Genomic DNA, 21,990 nt, shown 5'->3' with positions numbered 1-21,990 from the left:
ATACCTCGCTGTGATGTGTTGGAAACATGACGCCTGGCATAATGATCAGCGGTAGCCCACTTCCCCCACCCTGCCCAGCCTTCCCTCCCGCTTTCATTTAAACCTCTCGAGCTGAAACACCTCTGTTCTGCTCCGTTCTGTCAAGTCAGAAACAAAAATGTGAGCTCAGCAGGAGCTCCAGAGAAGAGTTCTGTTCACTTCTGTTTTTTAATTAGTTCTATGGGGGGAGTCTTTAGTGCTGTATGTTTGTGTTGAGAAATAGTTTTTGATCTGACATTTTGCACACTAAATCGGCTGCCAGCAGCAATATGCTTTCTCTCAACCTAACTGAGATGTTCACAGTATGTTAACAGTGAGTTAAAAGAAAGTGACATAGTCACTTTAAACGTAACCCTGTGACCTTGACCTTGTTCTTAAGTGAATTTCATGTAACTGTGTTGTGTGAGAATGATTGCTTCTGACAGTGTCAGAGTGGTTTAGGCCACAGCTCTCTACCTGGTTGATTTTTGCAAATATTTCCACACCTGTGATGCTGTCTTGTCATGTCTTATATCTACAGCAGTTCAAATAGCTTCTCCGTGAGCTGACATCAATCTCTGGCTGGTTTACGTCACATTAGCTGCCACACTTGAAACATTGTCATCTTAAAAACTGATTTGACACCGTCCTCACCAAAGTCTGCTCACATTTTTAACATGCCGCTGCGATCAGGATCAAATTGAACATTCTTGTTCATTTCTTTTTGTAAGGTTGATAGTCTGAGTGTGTTTATCTGTTTGTCTCTTTCTGTCATTTCATATCATAGCAGTCTTTAAGGCTATGTCTGTATTAATCCGGATACATTAAAAAACAGCATTTTCATTTCACCGTCCACCGTCTCTCCGTCGACATTAGCATGATAAAGCATTTTCCAAAAGTTTCTCATCCACACCGAAACATCGGAAAACGTTAAAATCTTCTTACAGTGCATGTGTACATAATAAAAGCTCACTGAGATGATACAGAGAGACCAGACATAATACATTTCACACGCTGTTCTTCTGGCATGATCATTTTATTAGCAAAATGTCTCACCACTTACTGGTGCTTCCAGGTTGCACTCAATCGTCATTCCATGTATGGTCTAAAACGCAATTGCCTTCATGTTTTGCCGCAGAGCAGCAATTTGTAAATAAATTGTCTGTCATCTTTGCAGCAATGTTATATGAATATTGTACAAAGTAACATATATCTTTAGCAACACTTTGAAAGTGAATAGCACATAACAGGTGCATAATGGTAAAAACATAGATATCTATCGGTACAGTATGCGTTGCATGACTAAACATGCATCATTGTATTCAAATACCTCCATTTTCACAGTCCACATTACAATGCGAATACAGCATTTTAAAATTATCCACTTGGGAGAGCATCTCTTCAAAAAGCTCTGTTTTCACAAGGACAAAAATGCCATCTCATTGTGGATGGAAGGCCAAAATGTAGAGAAAAAGATGTGTTTTTCAATGTATCCAGAATAGTGTAAATGTAGCCTTAGTTTGTTACATTCTGCAAAAACACAATGGCATAAACATTTCAGAATGGCTGTTCAAAAACTGGTGTTTTGAAGCATTTATTATAAGTTTGTAAATGTCAGAACTACACTAGCAATAGTATTCTTCCCAGTGCAGCTGTTTGGCTGATTTATGAAAAGTTTCATTTTTTGCTGACTCCCAGTTCAGTCCAAAAACAGTCAACATGCGCATGAGATCACTAACAATCAGAGGCCAAAAACAGGCCATTCTGAACATTTGTATTTATTTTGTGCTTGCTGTGAATATTTCGAAGCCAAGTGTCATGTTTTCATATTTATGGCATCTTAACACAGATTTGGAGTTGAAAAGTCATGGGAATGTTTATGAACCATATCTTAACATTTAACCAAACAGTTCAAACCAATTCCAGTGTAAGAAAGATAATTAGTTGAAAAGAAATGTCCATTTATTTTACTAAAAATATTATGTGTCAGAAATACACACAACAATACACAGTGGGTTATAAGTTTTTGTTGCCTCTCGGTTCTAAATCTAATAATCTGAGTCTATGTAGATGGATATGCTTGTATGACGCCATATGTTTCTGTGTGTGACTCAGTAATTAAACAGAGTGATGACCTTTCTCTCTCTTTCTTGCTCCTTTTCTCCATTCAGATCCGGTGATTATGGGTCAACCTACACCAAGCTCAACCTGATGCCTGGGACAACCATCATAGTCACAAACTTCTGCATCTGTCCCACCAATAAGAAAAAGGTGAGAGACTTTACTAAATCCTTTTACATTTCTTTATTATCACAAAAAAAGCATGCCATGTTTTTCATAGGAAGGTTTAGGTGGTAAAGCAAATTGTTGATTTTATAAAGAATCATATTATAAAAAATACTCACTTCCCCCTTTTACTGCCATTTTAGTATCACGATGGATGCATATAATTGTGATATTAATTGTTATTTTCACCACATACCTGTATGTTAATGAATATGTGAGTATGGTAATTATTTATCATGCACAGGCTCACTGAAATTAACACTCAATTATAAATTATTAGCAATGGTGCATGTTTAAGTACAGATCAGGGATTCACATGACTAATAAAATTGTGCTTATGAGACCCATATGGTTCTTCTCACTTGATATTAGAATGCATTCATATACAGCTAATAAATATGTCCCATGAGTGTGTGTGAGTATAATTAAACGTGAGGAGTTTAAGGTCATGTGAATTTTTTTCCCTTCACTTATGGAGATTGATGGTAATGATCACCCTAAAGCAACTATGACATGTCCAAGCGTGTCAAAGTCATCCTAATGAAGTTTACAGGGATCTCCTTCTCATTAGTAATCTCCTCACAACCTCTTAAACATGAACACACATCACAGCTGAATAAGTGCTAGCTGTCTATAATAGGCGATTTAGCAGAGACACATCAAAACTTGTCTGCTGTCTTCAGCTCTTGATACAATGCACAATATTAATAAATCGTAGGAAAATAACAGTTTCTCAAAATTATATGCAGTACGTTTGAGGACATAGCTGTGTTTTGATGTTTGTGGCTGCAAAGCAAATTGCACAGGAAGTGTTGACCTTAGGAGAAAAAAGAGAAAAGTTCACAGTCACTCCTGATGGCGTAACAGTCAAACCCCTTTCCCATGTCAGACTCCTTTATCTTCAAATCTCGAATGACCGTACCTTGATTGTCGACACAAAGAGTGTTTTGAACAGGGCAGGACAATGCTTACACTTTCTGCTGTATGTGGGAAAAAGTGGCTTTCATGAAAACATACACTTCCAGGCTTCTAGGGAACAACCCTTGAGTGTCCTCATTGATGGCGCTGCCGTCTGGGGCACTTGTAGTGAGCCGCAGGAAAAGCATCTATTTGCTGAGCTGGCAACATATTTCAACTCTGACTCACAGAAATGATGTTCATGCTGCTGGATGGTGGTTGTCATATTATGATGCTATTCATCATAATCACACCTCTCTGCTTGTATTTATCTATACACACAAAAATGTTGTGTGCTATTTTGCCAAGGTATAAGTATATACACCTATGAGTATAATAAAAAAAAAAGCTATTTGGTTGGGTGTAGTGTTGGGAGATATGTTATTCATAATCATAAGATATTGACAAGATATATATTGACATTTTTGACAAAATTTTGATGGCAGTGAAAAATTAAGCAGCCTTGATTTTAAAGGTGCTGTATGTAATTTTTTGACTACTTAAAGCTGCCGTTCGTAAGTTTTGCCTCTTTGTTGCCATCTCTGTTTGAAATTTGCAATTGCAGTTATTTGCGGAATTATTTTCTTTACGTGGGTTGTGCATTGGCACGGCTCCTCAGCGCGGATTAATCTAATGTTTTGAGGTGTATGTGTGGGCCTCAGTCAACGCACCAATGTGGATATTCACTGTACTTTGGAATTACAGATACAGGGCCATCCTTAGCTGACGCAGGGCCCGGTGCAAGGTAGGTAGCGGGGCCCCCCTCAGTCCGTTCGCCGCGGAGCCCCCTCAAGCACAGTTGCACCCCCTTAAGGATGGCCCTGTACAGATACTACATCTTGGAAGTATGTCCAGAATAAGAACTTTCACACAAAAATGTCATTTGAACAAGTAAGTAACATGTCTTCCAGTTTTGTTCTGACCAACTGAAAATAAAGTTTTACAATAAATTGCGCTACCAATGCTGATTAAATCTAACGATCGCAGAGTTAGCTAAGATCACTTCAAACCGTTCAAATTATAATTATTGTTATACTTTGTTCTCAAATCGTTAATGTTAACAACATCAACATTGCGTGACTAAATGTATTTAGTGTGTATTAGCGTTATCTGTAGATTTAATCTCTAATTGTCATACCATTCGAATGTATTTGAAAGAAACTGGGTCAGATATAGGAGATTCTACCTGACCTAAAAAGCTTTGGCATCCATTCCTAAACGTTTTATGGCAAGAGAAATATTAAAATATAAATCAACGAGATAAATCAACTGTTCAACAGTGTGTATAAGGCCATGTGGCTGACTCGAAGACCTGGTGGGCAAAACATCCATAGAACTGCAGCACAAGCCTGTCAATTTTCTATCTGTTGTTCCAATCCAAAAATATTTAGATCACCTCTCAAAAGAATACAACAAAGATATGTGAACAAAATGCAAGTTTTGGCCATTAGCAATCCATATAAAGCGCAATATTTTAATCGCTAAATACAGCAGTACATGTTTAATGTGAAAACACTTAAAGCGGTGATGATGCATGCTTTATACAGGCAAGCAGATGAGCTCGGAATATGAACGCAATGCGCTAAATGGTTAAGTGTTTTCTTTATAATGGTTTTCTATGGGAAAACATTTAATACTAAAATTTGCGCATTGTGTTTGTATTCTGGGTTTATCTGCTTGCCTGTACAAAGTATGCATCATCAATAAAGTGTATACTGAATTTGGCCTTTAAAATATCACTGTTTTACTACATTACTACTTAATGCAAACCTCATAAAAATAACTGGTGGTCAGTGGAGGAAAGCCTTGTATTGCGCTTCATGTGGGCGTTCCTGTAAGGGTGTGACGTCACGTGAAAACTGTGAATTGTCAATTGCGCGCGTTCCTGTTGCGTGTCCACAATCTGGCAACCTGCATGAGCGTCCTGTCTGAGGTGGAAGGGGTGGGAGAAACAATAGTTTGAATTTGAACTGCAGTACCCATTTCAACCGCTAGCTGTCAATATTATATACTGCCCTTTTAAAGGCTGTGTGATTAGACTTTCACAATCCATTCTTTTCCTAGTGCCTTCTGAATATGTACACACACAAACACACACACACACACACACACACACACACACATACATAGTGTTTACACAGTGTGATTTGTTAAAAAAGAAGAGTGTCATAATTTAATGTAGAAAATTAGACATTATTTAGACTGTGTAGTAAAATTCATATAAAATGAATGGTACAAACACTAATTTTTAAACAGTTTTTTCATATTTTTAATTGTTTAAACAAAAAATAACTAAATTAAATAAATGGTCAACAATTAACTTATTGACTAGAAATTTGTTCATTCAATTTACAGGCTCCATGAGGTATTAAGGAAAGCTCTCAAATATTTTGAACACATCTCAAAAATGTTAGTTTTCAAACAGTTTTCCCAAACACTCCCCCAGTCTTCCATTGGTCAGCCAAGCAGATAGTCCCGCACCAAACTTACACCATTTGTTGAGTCAGTGTTGCATGCTGTGTCTGGATGCTCAAACAAACAAGAGCAATGTCTGATAACACCATAGAGCCACAGTGTTTACACTTCATCTTTATTGCTCAGCCCTATCTGAGTATGTATTTATAAATCAAAATGTGTGTCAAGGTGTCACATGTATGTTCTATGCATTGTTTGATTTTTGTCTTCAGTGCCTTGCTTGACCTAATTTTCCAGTGCATGCGTTTGATTATTCTATTCAGTTCACCTGTTGTCTATTAATTAGCCTATTAGTCTTCATTTGGTTTAGTATTTATAGTCCCATGTTTCCTGAGTTCATTGTCCTGTCTGAACGTTGTGTTTGGAAGCATTGTTAGCCTGTTTCTCTGTATTTCTGTATTGCGCAGTGTTGCCAATTTAGCTACTTTGTAGCTAGATTTAGCGACTTCCCCGCCCCTTTTGAGACTTTTTTCAAAAGTTTAGGGACAAATATAGCAACTTATTGGACAGACCATATCTAAGTTCTCATCTTGCTCACTGATCAACATTCATCTTTATATAGATCAGTGAATTTGCCATTATGATGTCATCTAGTGACATTTAACTACCAGTTTTAGCTACTTTCAATTGAAAGCAGTTGGCAACACTGGTATTGCGTTATTTGGATTAAAGACTATTTTTCTTGTTATTTCGTCTTCGTGAGTACTCTGTTTAGCACATTCCATGACACAAGGTTTGTGAGACAGAGAGAGAGTGATGGTGAATCCACTCCTACATCTCACAGGTCACCGTACAACTACAAAATGTCAATCAGTGTGGGGGTAGACAGCGTCCCAGCGTAGAGGAGAGGGATCAAACACCACTGATCCAAAACCAAAGCGTCTGGCCCCCTCATTTCTACAGCGCTGAGCTCAACCGAGCGTGAATGAGAGCAAGAGACACAGAAAGAACGAAGCGTCAGAGGGAAACAGGGAAAGACAGAAAAGCAAGATTGACAGCAGTTGCAAATAAAGCTATCCTTGTCCCTGATATATCTGACCTCCATTAAATCACACTTCTAAGTCCCTTAGCCAAGATGAGCAGTATCTTTTCTCTGTCTCTAATTAGAAATATTCAGCAGTGGCATTAACAGCAGCTGAAGCTGCAGTAATGGATTCAGTGGAGTTCAGTGCCGCCTGCCTTCATTTCATTAATAGTTTGCGCAGTTCAGACAAAGAGTTTAAGCAAACAGTTTAATTTCAAACGGCATAAATTTCCCTTCCTTTGTCCCGTGTTATCTCTTGCTGGAACTCCAGCAAGTAATTATTCAGGAAATAATGTGAGATTTGTCCACACTAGAGATACAGAGAAAGTTCATTAATAGGAAATGGCCTTCAAAATGAGAAAGCAGGACGTTTCTACTTTATCAGAGAAAGAATGTTGTTACACTTTTATATATTTTTTTCAGATTCTACACTGTTTGAAGCATTTACATATTACATATATAAATGTTAAATATTATTTAACTTGTCTTGATTGCCTTTTTTACTGACTGTTATCCAAAGTGAATACTTCCATGATTTGGAGTCACAAATTTTGTGCCATAGAACTTAATATTACATTATATAATGTTTAGATAGATGGTGTTACATTGTCTTTCCATATATAAATCTCTCTCACTATGGTGTGAGTTAATGAGGCTTGCAGCATAGTGAAGTCCTCTCCCATTCTTAGGGACTCGTTCTGTTGGAAAAACTCCCATTACTTCAGTAGCTATAGTCAGAGCATAAGGCCTGAGATTAAAATCTCCTTGCTCAGTGTCCTGAAACCGAGCTAAAACAGATATAAAAGACAGTGGCTATCTCTGACATTTGGGAGTTCAATACATGCATTGGAAAGTGAGTGAAGCAAACGTCTCGGGTTACTTGTGTAACCATGGTTCCCTGAGCTAGAGGACGCAGTTCGAAGTTCCACGAAAGGGAACCAGTGTTCACATCTTCCAGCTCCAGAAATCAGAAAAGTCCACGAGCGTGAATGCCTAATGGAATGGTGTTTCTCTGGGTGAAAGTTCTCATAGAGCCAGGAAAGAGGGAAGAGAGATAAAAGCCAAGCGATATTCACTTGTTTCTCATAGCTGCTTTACCTTTAAGAATTTAGCAGGATTTTCTCACATTTTCTCATTCTTAGGTGAAGGATTGTTGTCCTATCTGTGTTTATCCGGACATGAAGCTCATAGACTGTTAGACTTTACTGTAAATTGGTGTGTTAACCCACTGCGTTACAGTATTTGAAGTGCAGAGGGATCTTGATCTGTTGATCATGGTTTATAGGCTACCCGGTCTCATGGCAAATACGTACCTGGGGGCACATTTTTGCAAGACAAAAAATTTGTTTTTATATCAGTTTTGCATTTGTTAACACTATCGGGTAGGTTTAGGGTTGGGTTTGGTGTAGGGCATATTTCCAACACGATAGAGCATTAACTTTTAGCGACAGTCCCCGGATATTTGAATTCTGAATCGCCGCAATATGTACCTGAAGAAACGTAATAAAAACACAGCAATACGTACCTATATCAACGTAATAAAAACGTGCCAGGGTTGACGTATTGAACCCGTGTTTTAGCGCCACTCAGTGGACATTTCTTTTTGAAACTGCGGCGAAATGTGCAGTAAGGTACGTAAAAACGGTGTTGCAGAAATGTACGCAGAGGTACGTATTTTTATGAGACTGAGTTGTTTATAGGAGATAAATAAATGTTGGACTATAGTTATTTGAAAGACTGCTTTTTAAAATGAGAGATAATTCCCATTTACTTATTATTCGAACACTTTATCATTATGTATTATTACAGTTGATGTTATTGAAATCAACCAATTAACTAATCCATGTTAGATCTTCCATTTCAAAATATAAACATTGGCATTACTCCACAACATCCACTAGAATTTGCAGTCAAATTGAAAAGGACATTCTGCCAAATATTAACGGCAAACAAATAAACACTCTTTTATTCCTAGACGTGTTAAAAGTGGCCGAGATATTTAATTAATCTTGTCCTGAAGATTTTTTGGGCTCAGCTTTAAAAGATTATGGAGTCAATTAAGTAGTCCATCGTTTAGCCAAGTATAAGTATTACGAATAGCTTCTTTGGTCATGGGCTCTTTAAGTTGTAATGAGCTTTAAACTCTTTTGTAATGTGTGCCTACACACACCCCCTCACACCACTAAATGAATCCTTACATCCATAAACGAGCACACTCAGACTTACTAAAACACACGCTGCTTGAAATTATGAATGGGATTGATTTTCTTGAATCACTTCAGTAATCATGCAGTAGTTGCATGAGAATATCAGCAGACCCTGTAATAAAGTTTTTGAAATCACAGTGACCGTTTATGCTCCTGACCTTACGGAGAGATCGATAACACTGATAAATGTCGCCATTGCCATTACATGGAATTTGTGACAGATAAAATGGATCGGTCTGACCTGATTTTCCATAACCAATCAATAAAATACAAAATCCCGTTCCTACATTGTACTACAGTGTCTGATGACCAAAACTTTGTTCATTTAATGCAAATAGAAGAGAAAGCATGTCCCTTTGCAGCTTGGATTTATTGAGGGAGTTTTTCTTCAACTTTTTTTTGTCCCTTGTGCTCAGTCTAGGCCTCAGACTCAAAACTGCTTTGAGGCAATTTCTGTGGCAGTAGCCTCATCAAACATAATTCCAAAAATAATTACTGTTTTCCAGAACTCTTCCCCCTCTGCCATTGGTCAGACAGACTAAGCATATCCATTTGCAATAGGAGAAAGTATTTCAACAAAAAATTGCTTTAACTTTTTTAATGTAATCATCATGTCCCCTGCTAACCCACTTTTTGTGTCTGTCATTATTTAGGCTTGATTTTCGGTAATTATCCGCATTTACTTACAACCGCATTTACTTTTGAGTTTGATTTTGTGGCTTTGATTTGTGAGAGCCTTTATAAATTATACTGCTGAGCACAAGCCAGAAGCACAAAAATAAAATGTACAGACATGCAGGAGAATTTTAATTGTTTGCAGAGTTTATGGAACACTGTTATGTGTAGTATGAAATGTTTTATTTTAAATATAGAGTCATATATATTGTGTTTGGCTACGTTCACACTTGAACCGTGGCACTGTCTCCCCCTACACTAACCCTACTCCTAAACCTTAGAATAACAAAGATGGCGACGTCCATAAAACTGAAAGTCTTATCACTTTCTGACACGACAAGAGTCCAATCGAGCCATGAGTTCATCCGTCAAATCTTCATTAACCGACAGCAGCTTTTATATATGGGTGGAGAGCAGAACATTTGAGTCGCGCTCAGAACACAAAACGACGGGAGCGCCAGAGCGGCTCCGGTGGAGACTGGATCTAAAACTTTCAGATGACACACAGCTCATTTCTCCGTCACTGTTAAGTTACTGAAACCACACATGAAAACATGCAGCACACGGTAGACACGCTTTGTGCAGCAGAGCGGCTCTCTCTCGCACTGTATGACGTGACAGACAACTAGTTATCCAGTCCTGTTCCGTTCACACAGCGTGGGTTTTCCGAGAATGCGGTTGTGAGTCCTGAAAATTTACCGGTGTGAGTTCGGTTACAGAATGCGGTTGTCACACCCGTAAATAACCGTACTGTGTGTGAACATAACCGTATTAAGAACTCAGATACAGACAACCGCATTTACTTACAGGTGTGAGTTTTACAGTAGTGTCTCGAATACTGTCAGTATGAAAGTGCAACAGGAGTCAAGCCCGTGTTCCTTACCAGTTACCATAGCGACAGTGACCAAAGTAATATCAAAGATGGCGACGTCCACGCATAACCGTATTAAGAACTCAGATACAGGACTGACAACTGTATTCTGCTGCTGTGTGAACGTGGCCTTTGTTTGCTACTGTAGTTTTAAAACAGTTGTTCTTTACTCATATGTCTCAGACTTCTATTTGACGATTTTAGAAAGTGTCTGAAGTTTTACATGACTACTCGCCTGGACAGCTATGTGCATTCTGTCATTTTCACTCCCCCTGATTTGTTATTCCTCATTTAGTTTAATTTCATTTCATTTACACTACCCTACCGTACTGACGAGAAAATAAGCAGCAGCTCATCCTTGAAGATCTGCCAAACATGGGTCTTGCACGCCAAGAGTCTGCTGATGTTTTTGCTTAATAATGCATGTAATAATGTGTACAGTAGTTAATACAAGCCAAACACACACCTTCTGTGTCTGTGTGTTAACGTATTAAAGGAATGTTTCACCCTAATTGAACATTTTCTGAAATTTTACTCACCCTCAGGCCATCCAAGATGTAGTTGAGATTGTTTCTTTATTGTAACAGATTTGGAGAAGTTTAGCATTACTTCACTTGCTCCCCAATGGATCCTCTGCAGTGAATGGGTGCCATCAGAATAAGAGTTTAAACAGCTGATAAAAAGTAATCCACACGATTCCAGTCCATCAATTAATGTCTTGTGAAACGAAAAGCTGAATGTTTGTAAGAAACAAATCCATCATGACGTTTTTTAACTTCAAACCGTTGCTTCCGGCTAAAAGTCTTCTATCCTTAATATTGCTTTCTTCAGTGAAAAAGTTGTCGTGTCTGAATCAGGAGAGAAATATATACTGACCAAGCACCATTTACCAAGTCAGTGGACTTTGATGTCAGTGGACAACAGGGGACAAACTTTTTCAATGCATTGCAGACTGAATAAAATAAATAAACAGGTAAAATTAAATGGTTTAAAAAAAAACATGATTTTGAGTGGGATGATTCATATAATAAAAAGGAAAGACAGGACACTCTGTACTGGGGCTTTTTATTTTTATTTTTTTCCCCCTTGTAGCCTAACATCACACTGTCAAATCAATACAACAGTCAGTTTTATACACAAGAGCATCCACAAAAGCAACGAGTAACATTTTGATTGAGTATGTTTTTGTTTCTCAAACGTTGATATAATATTCTTCAACACTTTATTTTCTTACCTCACTTTATTTATTTTTTTATGTAATTTAATTAAATTATTTTTATTTATTTATTTGTGTGTTGAGAAAATCTTTTATTATTTTTACAAAGAGTCTGTTTGGTGCTCATTTGTATGACAGTAATAATTCAAACCCTTTGGCTTGTGTCTAATTGGTTAAACTGACAGTGTTGTAACCATCCCCAGTCTCCCTTACACATTTAATAGATGAATGTGAACATACACTGGAAGTAGTAGACCATCTGGGAACTTTTTTCTATGATTTGATACTAATTCCAGTCTCACATACTACTTAGGATGGATCGTATGCAAATTGGGAACCATGGACAGTTTTGTGATATTTGATTGAATTTTTTTCTTTCTTTCTGGGACTCTGAGGTAGATTGGCTGTGACTGTACTCTGAAATAGTTTAATCACACCTGGATGGCGGCCAGACTGTTTGAGGGTAAATTGATTGTAGCTGAAAAGAGGTGATGGAGGTTGAAAATAAATTCATGATGACGTGGAATGTCTTTGAGGGCTTACAGATGGATTGATTGTGTCTGCTCTCAGCTTTTGCTGCAGTGTTGAACTGAATCATCTGCTCTTGTGTAAGGGAGAGGGACGATGAGAAATCTTTTAATCATCTCACAAAGAGATGCACACACACACATGCACATACATAGACAAATCTGAACTGCATATACAGTGGGGTCCAAAATAATCATATTTTAAATCTTAAAGTTTTATGTGTAAATTGTAAAGTTTAAGGATTTTAAATGCACAACAAATATTTAAGATTCTGCAGTATTTCTAGGTACTCAATCAAATAAGGAAGTTTGTGACATTGACACTTTTATTGACCATGAACCTGCTATTCCGAGGAGGCACCAATGGCAGTCCTGACTCACTTGCACTGCAAAAATGGCACAGAAGTGCTTTTGAAGTGACATTTAGATGTCTTAGGTCTCTTTGCACAGACACCTAAGGTGGCATAAATGCATTTACACAGCAATAATAACTGTTTACCTTGATACTATGGACTGAAGTGGGTCGGAGATGACATCATTTAGTCAGGCTTTTATGTGCTTTATGTGTTTTGAGCAGAATTTTGAGCAGGCGCAGAACAACCTTAAATCAGCTGTGTAAAGATGCCTTTGGTGTCCTAAACATAAAGGTTACAAAAGAGGGTTTTCACATAGAAGATCTATTTTAATAAAGAACCTTTATATTTTAGAATGTAGAAGAACCATTTTTGGTTCCTTAAAGAACCTTTCAGTGAACAGTTCTAAAAACAACCTTTTTTGTAGTGTGAAGAACATTATAATAATCTAAAGAACCTTTTTCCACTATAAAGAACCTTTTGTGGAATGGTAAGGTTCCGGGAATGTTAAGGTTCTTCATGAAACCATAGATGCCAATAAGAACCTTGTGGACCCCCTGTCTGTATTTATGTGAGTGGATTTGATTTGCAATCCCAAAGGATTCCCTAAGGACCTCTCCTTATATCTCACTGCTAATGAGCTATAGAATTACTTTACAGTTTTGCATTAAAGCAGGAAACACAAATACTTGCGAATTCTGCTGAGTCAACAAAGAGGTAATTCTCCTCTTTTACATGCCATGACAGTGAGGAAAGCGATTCATCAGTGAGTGCCTGAGCATCCTCTTTCTGATGTTCACGCTCATTTCCTGTGACAGATGGTTAAGTGCTAAAGTGCATTAAGGTCATTCTCAGTTGATTGACAGTCTGTGGTTATGCTGCTGTGTTGTTCTCTGGCATTCACATGCTGATTGATGGCATTCTTCTTTTGTTTTTGTTTCTCTGCTTGTTCGCATACCGACACTCATCTTTGGCAATTGATATTTTCTGTCAGTCTGTTATTATTCTTACTGATGATGTCAGACAGAGACAGAGAGGGGTTATCTGCTGTGAATGTCTCACACACTCATACATTCATCAGAAAGCTTGTATGAGAGGATGAAAGAGAGTGAAACTGCCAGCGGCAACATATCCCATCAGAGAGATTCAATGCTCTCTCTCAATCCTTGTGTAAGGATAGTTCAATCATAATGCAGGTGAGCTGATGGAAGTCTGTATCTAGTATGATAAAACAGCACTGCTTTACCCCACATACGCACGACCGGAAGGAGCGGAAGCGGTCGACTGTGGCATAATAAAAGCTCCGCTGCTTTCGAGCCGTGTGTCACGCTCGTTCAGCGGCCTCATTTCGCTTCGACGGCTTTCAGCCTCACCCTGCTTCATTCTACTACGTTAATAAATCATTAGCTCATCCATGAACATGATTTCTGCCCGAGTCCCGTCGGATTGCATCGGCTGTGAGGATGAAGACGACAACTCCCATGATTCCACACTCAGTCACTGCGTCATCAAACTACGCCTTTGTCTCTTTGTTTATTTTGAATATGCGCCCTCTAGCGGCGAAAATTACATATTGTGCCTTTAAATTACATGGTGGAGAAACTAGGGGTCTGTAATCCATTTTAAGCATAACTGTACATGTTTAAAAAAGGGCAATGGTGTCCATTCTTCTAGATGTCGTATGTTGTAGTTATATAGCTGCTGGGTTGAAGGTCCCAGCTGTGACTGAAGGTGACAGTGAATGTTCTTTCATGTCCTGCATCACAGGTTTACTAACACGCTGATTATTCCACCCCTTTCCTCTATTGCTTTTTTTTTTTATCTTGTCTTCTCCTCGTCACAACAGGAAGACAGTTTTATTGTATGTTATTTTGGTTCTAATCCATATAGTATGTAACTGAAATGCACACACTCGGTACTGAAGCACTTTTGTAGCCAGTTTGTTAACCCTTTCAGACCCTGTCCATTGCAATGTTTTTCCCCCCAAAGGATTTTGCACTGAATGCTGCATAGTCAAACTTATGTATGAGTGACATATCAGGAAAACAACAACAAAATCTTATTTTGAAATGAAGCATGGTTGCCTATGACACAACTATGACATGAATCAAACTATTATATGCTTATCCAGTCTTAATGTATAATATTTTAGAGCATTTAAAATGTCCAATATTGGACAGTGGGTCTCTTTGTAAGCATAAGAGGTACGGCCTATTTTATATACAATATACAATATACTACAAAACTGCTAGTTGGGATTTCACTAATAATCCTCCCACAAATTTTGTCCAGATAATTGCTGTTACTGTTTGTCATGTACTTTTTAAATATCTCACAGTTTTAGCCATTTCTGATTGTGAAATTAAATAATAAACAAATAATTAAATAAATAAATATATAAAATACATTTATAACAACATTTATAACAAATTTATAATTGTAAGAAATCACTTCTTAAACATATCCTGAAACTACGTTACTGTTATGATTTGACATAACATTCATTTCTTTCTTGAAGCAATTTATAACAGTAGAGAGATTTATCATGTCACAAAAGATTTCCATTTCATAAAAAAAAAAAAAAACATTCCATAAATATATAATTTATGGTTGCATTTATAGAAGAAATCAAGAATGGTCAAATTTTTGTTGTTGTTGTTGTGTGTGTGTGTGTGTGTGTGTGTGTTTAAGTGCCAGACCACTACTGCCCCTAATTGGACAAACACACACGTCTCAACAGAGGTACAGAACAAACAGACTCAGTTGGAGACTCGTCCTCTGCGTCTCTCTCACACAAACACACACTGACACAAATGCAGTGGAAGCATGTGTCATTTGTGTAGCTTCCTGTTGCTCTTTCCATTACTTTGTCTCCTTACCCAGCATGCTCCTCTTTTGTGAACATCTGAGGAATTTTAATGTCTTCCTTTAAACTTGTTCTCTTTGGTTACACAGTTAGAATCAGCTTAAGCCAACTCTGTCTCATTCTTGACCATTAAGCAGCAGACTAGAAAGCTGATCTTGGAACATTAGCTTGAGACAGAAGGGCTGAAGTATGCTAATGATGGTCTGTGTGTGTTTAGAAGGTTGATCCTTGCTGGTCATGAGGAAGCAGGCAGACTGTCTGCAGCTTTTGAACCGCCTGACAATCAGGATGATGCTTGTTAATGTGATCTGTGTGTGTGTGTGTGTGTGAGTGAGTCTCTCAATGACAGCTGGTTCATATTCCTCATATCCTTTATTCCTTCATTCAATAAGGAATCACTGATCCAAAGAAGAGCGGAAAACAATGACTCCCCAGAGTAAGACAGGATTTTTTGCTTTCAGAATAATGAAGATGATCACAAAGTCTCTGTGACCTCCAAACCCAGTTCTTTGTGTTGTATGTGGTTATATGTGTGTGTGTTATGTTGAATATTTGATGAACTTCTGTTAAACTGTTTGTTTAATGCAAATACATGCCTCATTTCTTTCTTGTGAAGAGTGCGGTCACACTTATTGAATTGAGCCTGCTGTTAAAATCAAGCCCACATAGGCTACATGTGGATCTAAATATAAATACGTTTACACATCAGTGTCTTCTGATACTGTAGGTGATTGCCACCATTGATGGACAAAATTTTTAAATAATATTAAAAATATCTGTATGACATTATATTCTGCAGTTCTTCCCTGTTGTACCGAATATCTATACTTTTCAAATTATCATATCGAAGTTAGAAATTCAAATATTGTGACAAAATTAATTTTGTAGGGTGCCACAAGTTTGTTAAAATTTCCAAAGGGTGCCGCGACTAAAAAAAGGTTGGGAAACATTGCTGTAGGGCACCGTGCAGTCAAACATTCACATTCTCATATCTTAAAGCTAGTGTGTGTGCATGACAAATCGTTTGGCCTTGAATCTTGCTCAGCTTACCGTATACAACTCCATCTTGACAAAACGACTGAACATTTATGCTTCAAATCCATCTTGCAAAAGCTCCCCCACATACACTTTCTCTCTCACACACTGACACTGCCAGAAAGATGGCCTCTTTTGCTGCTTCAGTGACGGCAGAGGAGAAGTTTGGATTTAAAATGAATGTGATGGATATTTTTTTGCATATGCACTTGTCTTTGTGTGCACCGACCTTAATACGGATAAATCCAGCCTTTAGAGAGTAGACTACAAAATATTGTAATATGAATTGTTTTATTGAATTTATGAATTTTTGGGCTCTTCAATTAGAAGGTTGTTTGTTGCGAATGACTATGCATAGGTTTGTTCTTGGAAATGTACATTGGGTCTTAAAGGGTAAATTCACTTATTTTCAACCAGCTTTTTATTGTAACAATGTCAGTAGTATATTTAAATGAACATTGTGTTCTGTTTCTCCGTGTTATCTGCACCGAGATATCCTGTTTATTTGTCAGCAAAAACCACACTTTTGACAGCTCCAGAGCTTTTTTGTAAATTACAGATCGTAGGCTACTTCGGCACGGTTTGTATCCTAGCTCATGGACAGTCGAATTGACCTCGGTACATTTTGGGTGTTGAAATTTTCCTACCTTTTTGACAAAAGGGAAAGCTACAGCCCCCTTTCTCTGTTTTCTCTAGTCGTGTACCACCGATTTTGCCTTTCTACTGCATAAATAGACAAGTTTGATTAAAAGTCCATTTTACCAGATTTACCCGTTCACGTTCACACTATAGACCGTGTTAGGGAATGTCCAGAAAGTCTTTTAGTGAAGCCCTTTTAATGACCTTGTCTTTCCCACTATAGTTTTTCCTGTCAGCTCTTTTATTCAGAAAAGTCATTCAGAGCTGCAACCTGACAAAGAATGCTCCTGTAATTTTTTCTTCTTCAAGTCTTTAGAAACTTGAGGATTTGTGATGCAACGGTAACCTTTATACCGTATAACTTAATGCATGAAAAACAACTTTTTTTTTAACTATATTTTGTAATAAACTTTGAGCATATATGTGGCTGGGACAGTTTGTGGAAACTTACATTTTATCATTTTAAAATGTAACATTTCAACATGTATTTTAGTATATTGCAATTTTTATTTAAAAGATCTCTGAATATCCACTGACCCAAGAACTGCCCAGATTCACAAAAGCAAATTTAACATCTGCATCTTCAGTAAGCAATATGACTAAGGGGTTGTGTGTGAACATGAGCCAGATCCAAGCCAGAGTTGCGTAGTTGTCTCGTCAGTCTGGATGAATGCTTGCTACAGTCTGAAATCTGAAAATAAATATAAAAAGCTGAAATAGTTGAGGCTGCCAAGGGGCATGCCATAAAAAATTGGCCAATTTGTTCCTGAACTGGAATCATTGTGCGTGTCTGGAAGGCCAGGGCTCAGCGTGCTCCCGTCACTCGTCTTCCCTCTCTTTCATTCACCATCATTCTCTGTCTCTCCCTCTTCTTTCTACCCTGTTTTTACTCCACTGGCCTCCAGGCTCTCTTTTAGTGCCTGTCCCCATGTTTCTCTCTCTGGCTTTATCTTGCTTTCTCTGCTCTCACATTCCTTTCTTCATGGATAAAAACAGTGAATAGAACAGTGTTTCTGAAGGAAATTAAGCCAGGCTTGAGAACATTGGGAAATGCTTTAACTTAGAGTCTAAGATAGAATTTTTTTGTTTTTTTAATTAACAATTTTATAAAATATAGAATTATGTGACAGCTTCAATCTGTTGGATTTAATCCAGCAAGAGAGAATATGTTCACACTGATTATTCTTGGGAAAAGTTGCCATTGCTTGTTTGCTATACTGTAGACTGGAAAACATCACATTAAAAAAAATGAATGAAAGAAGTATTTTTATCTCAAGTTTCAAATACAATAAGAGGAAGCTAAAACAGCAAAAGAGTCTTTGACAATGTAGTGATGTTGCTTTTATTAATGATCACAATTAAGTGAATAGCTGAAGCATTTAACAAATAACAACTAAGTAAAGCAAAAACATTATGGAGGTGAATGAAAAAGATATTTTTTTAAAGAAAAGAGCTGTAAGAGGAATGAGAGAGAGAAGCAGAGGGATGGAAGAATGGGAAAATCAGCAAAGCAGGTTTAGTTCCTGTCAAGTGCTCTCATTATTCTCTTCTAAATGTCACATGCTGAACTTCAGCATGTCTGTTTGAATATGTATTTTCAGATACTTTCAGATAGCACGCATTGGTTTAATAGTAAAAGTTGATAAACATGGAAGGATGCATGTTTATTATGCAACCCTGTCATGCACATGTCATGCACTGTATACACATTTCTGCAGCACTGGAGACAAACCTATAGAACTTGTGTTTGCGGTCTTGATTAATATAGAAAGTCTCTTTTTCGCATTAGCCTTTGTTTGACTGTTATTACAGTCAAAGGCAGCCTGGGGAACAAGTAGAGAGAATGGAAAAAGTTTCACATAATGGCAGCACTGTAGCAGGACATATTTAAATCTGACGCTTTGTCTCCCTTTAGGTCAAAAGACTGACATTAGTGATAAATGTGACAGAAATTAATGCAAATTTAGGCAAAGACAGATAACATTTATAGCTGCCCTTCTGATGAAAAAATTGTGTGCTTTTATTTAAGGTTAATTGTGTGCATTTATTTCACTTCATTTAAAAAAAAACAAATCACTTCTTTTGGTCATTATTGTGATTTCTTGAACAGGATTTATGATAGTTTTCTTAGCAGCAGCAACACACTCTCATGGCAATTTGTAACTATTTGATGAATTGGTGGCGAATTTGCATGAATTTGTACAATTTCATTTGTACATTGTCATACAGTTTGCTTACAGTACACCACAATGAGGGTTTAGGGGTGGACTTTTTTTCAAAAAAGTTTGTTTTCCTACACTGAAAAAAAAAACTGGTGTAGAAAATGTTCACTCAGAAATTGCAAATAAATTTCACGAACAGTTACAAAGAAACTGCAAGTAACTCTTTGAATTAAACATGAAATGTTAGTCAAAGAAACTCTCGTAAAGAGTAGGGGTCAATAAAGCGCTATATAAATGCATCATTAATTCATTCATTCATTCAAAGTAGAAAAACTGAAATAGCATTTTATTATTATTATTTTACATTTTATATATATATTCATACAAAATTGCCAACTTGTAAAATATTTACACTTTCTCATGAGGTTGGGTTGAGGAGCCTGAAATGCTAATCTATTCCAGCAGTTGTATTGGTTCATCTTAATAATACAAATGCTGCTGTTTAAAAAGCTTCTCCAATCCTATGGCTATTGTAAAAATATGATTCCAAAGTTTACATTAATAAGAACGTGACACGTGTATTTTAAACTCATTTTCATCTCAGACATCATAGAGGACAACAGTCTTCATTGAAGACTCCTTATTTGTTTTGCCTTCTTGAAGTTTACTTCCCAGTGTATGTAGAGAAATCTGTACACAATATTGAATTATAGATCACCTAACCAGTGTTAGTGTGCAGGCATGTGCAAATACAGACATATAACTTACCTCTGTGTTTCTCGCATTCTGTCTGTTCTGCAAATTTCTGTTGTTAATAAAGTGTTTGTATTTCTGTCATTTCAGACTTCCAGATTTAGATTTAAAAATACATTTTAAAGAAAATAATTTTTTAATAGTATTTTCAGTTGGCTCTAATATCACTCATCGTGAATGCTGTCAATTTTCCCTGTTGAATAATTGATCAAATGTGTAGAGGGATTTATTTGGAATCGTCCTGTATTAAAAACCTTCTCATGTGAAATGCTATATTTGATGACTTCTTGGACCCTCAGATGTGTCTTAAGAATGTTATATGAACATGATCATTGGATTGCGTGCAGAGCTGCTTTTGATGTTCTGCACATGCTGCAGTGAGCCCGCGGCTCTTTGTGGGTGTGTGTGTGTATACCGTTTGTGAGACACAAAGTCTCCAAGCTCCACACAAAAGCAAGGGGTCTTTTTAATCCTGCTCAACTTCTAAAGGTCACAAAACCGTTTTCCTGTAAAAACTGACTATGAATTCTACCTTAGTAGTGTTTCCTGCGTCATCCTCATAATTATCTTTCAGATTGGTGTGATGTCTCACATTTGGTGTGACTTATGGCACATTTTCTTAATAATTATTTCTTAATTATGTTATTAAGATGTCCAACATTAGAGGAGACTAATAAAATATTACTTCAAATAAAAGTATAAAGTATGATCAATGAACCATGTTTATTTATTAATTCTAGTCAGTACTAATCAGACTTTTCATTAGTCAGCACTAATGAGAAATATTAGTGCAGACATTTAATGTGTATTGATCTGCAAATAAGCAAACTTCTTATTTTATCACCAACATTATACAATTTTATATACAATATAAACTGTAAGGTGATCAAGGAGAAGATGATGTGAGAATCCATATGCAAACACAGTTTTAATTGTCAAAAGAACAAACACAGAAAATTCAGACCTGAAACAGGAGTAAATCCACACAAGGGTACCAGGTACAAGAACACACAGGCAGGAACAATGACAGACAAAAGACCACTGAAACACAGGGGTATATTTACACAGAGATGCTAACAAGATAACAAGCAGGTTGCAGCTAATATGAAGCTAATGAGTTACTATGGAAACTAATGATAGTAACTATAGAAACAAACTAGGCAGGTACATGGCAAGAGGGCAGCAAGACAAACAGGAACTGAACACAGGAAGAAAGCACAGAAACAACAGGAATATAATGCAAAATAAGAGTCCTTAAAGGGTTAGTTCACCCAAAAATTAAAATTAGCTTGTGTTTTACTCACCCTCGAGGCATCCTAGGTGTATATGACTTTCTTCTTTCAGACGAATCCAGTCGGAGTTATATAAAAAATTGTCCTGGCTATTCCAAGCTCTATCATTGCAGTAAGCGGGTGTTGAACAGTCCACAAGTCGTCAAATAAAGCGCGCGCATTCATAATAAAACGTGTCGCAGATGGCTCCGGGGGGTGAATAAAGGCCTCTTTTTGTAAGAAAAATATCCATATTTCAAACTTAATAAACACTTTTCTCTCACTTCCGGTATCTGTCATTCGCTGAAGGCGTTCAGGCGGATGACGTAGCACGTCGGCGTTGCGTGATTAGTGAGGAATGCGGAGAGAGAACAAAACAAAACGCCGGTCACGAATTAGAAGTACAAACCGAAGATTTGCAAAGAAAAATCTCAGAGGATTTCGATATAAACCAAGAGGAGACTAGTTTTCCTTTGCTAAAGTAAGGAAACTTTGCTTCCTTTGCTCCTATAAACAAACTCACGAGACTAGCATACCTCAGAGGCGCGCTCGCTGCGCATACGTGCTGCGTCATCCGCCGGAATGCCTTCCACGTATGACAAGATACCGGAAGTGAGAGAAAACTGTTTATTATGTTTGAAATATGGATATTTTT

General features: G+C 37.3%; 1 protein-coding gene across 1 annotated transcript in view; it reads left to right on the top strand.

The window, feature by feature from the left end:
* The window catches only part of LOC107739433 (VPS10 domain-containing receptor SorCS2), a 161,429-nt gene that overhangs the window by 90,988 nt on the left and 48,451 nt on the right, over positions 1-21,990 (top strand). Inside the window, exon 3 of the mRNA XM_016551539.1 lies at positions 2,190-2,289. Within this exon, the coding sequence (XP_016407025.1) occupies positions 2,190-2,289 (100 nt within the window). The remainder of the gene's footprint in view (positions 1-2,189; positions 2,290-21,990) is intronic.

Source organism: Sinocyclocheilus rhinocerous, unplaced genomic scaffold, assembly GCF_001515625.1.
Source record: "Sinocyclocheilus rhinocerous isolate Xijiao unplaced genomic scaffold, SAMN03320098_v1.1 scaffold371, whole genome shotgun sequence".
NCBI classification, from domain to species: Eukaryota; Metazoa; Chordata; class Actinopteri; order Cypriniformes; family Cyprinidae; genus Sinocyclocheilus; species Sinocyclocheilus rhinocerous.
The sequence above is the reverse complement of the archived record's forward strand: the minus strand, read 5'-3'. Positions and strand labels throughout refer to the sequence as shown.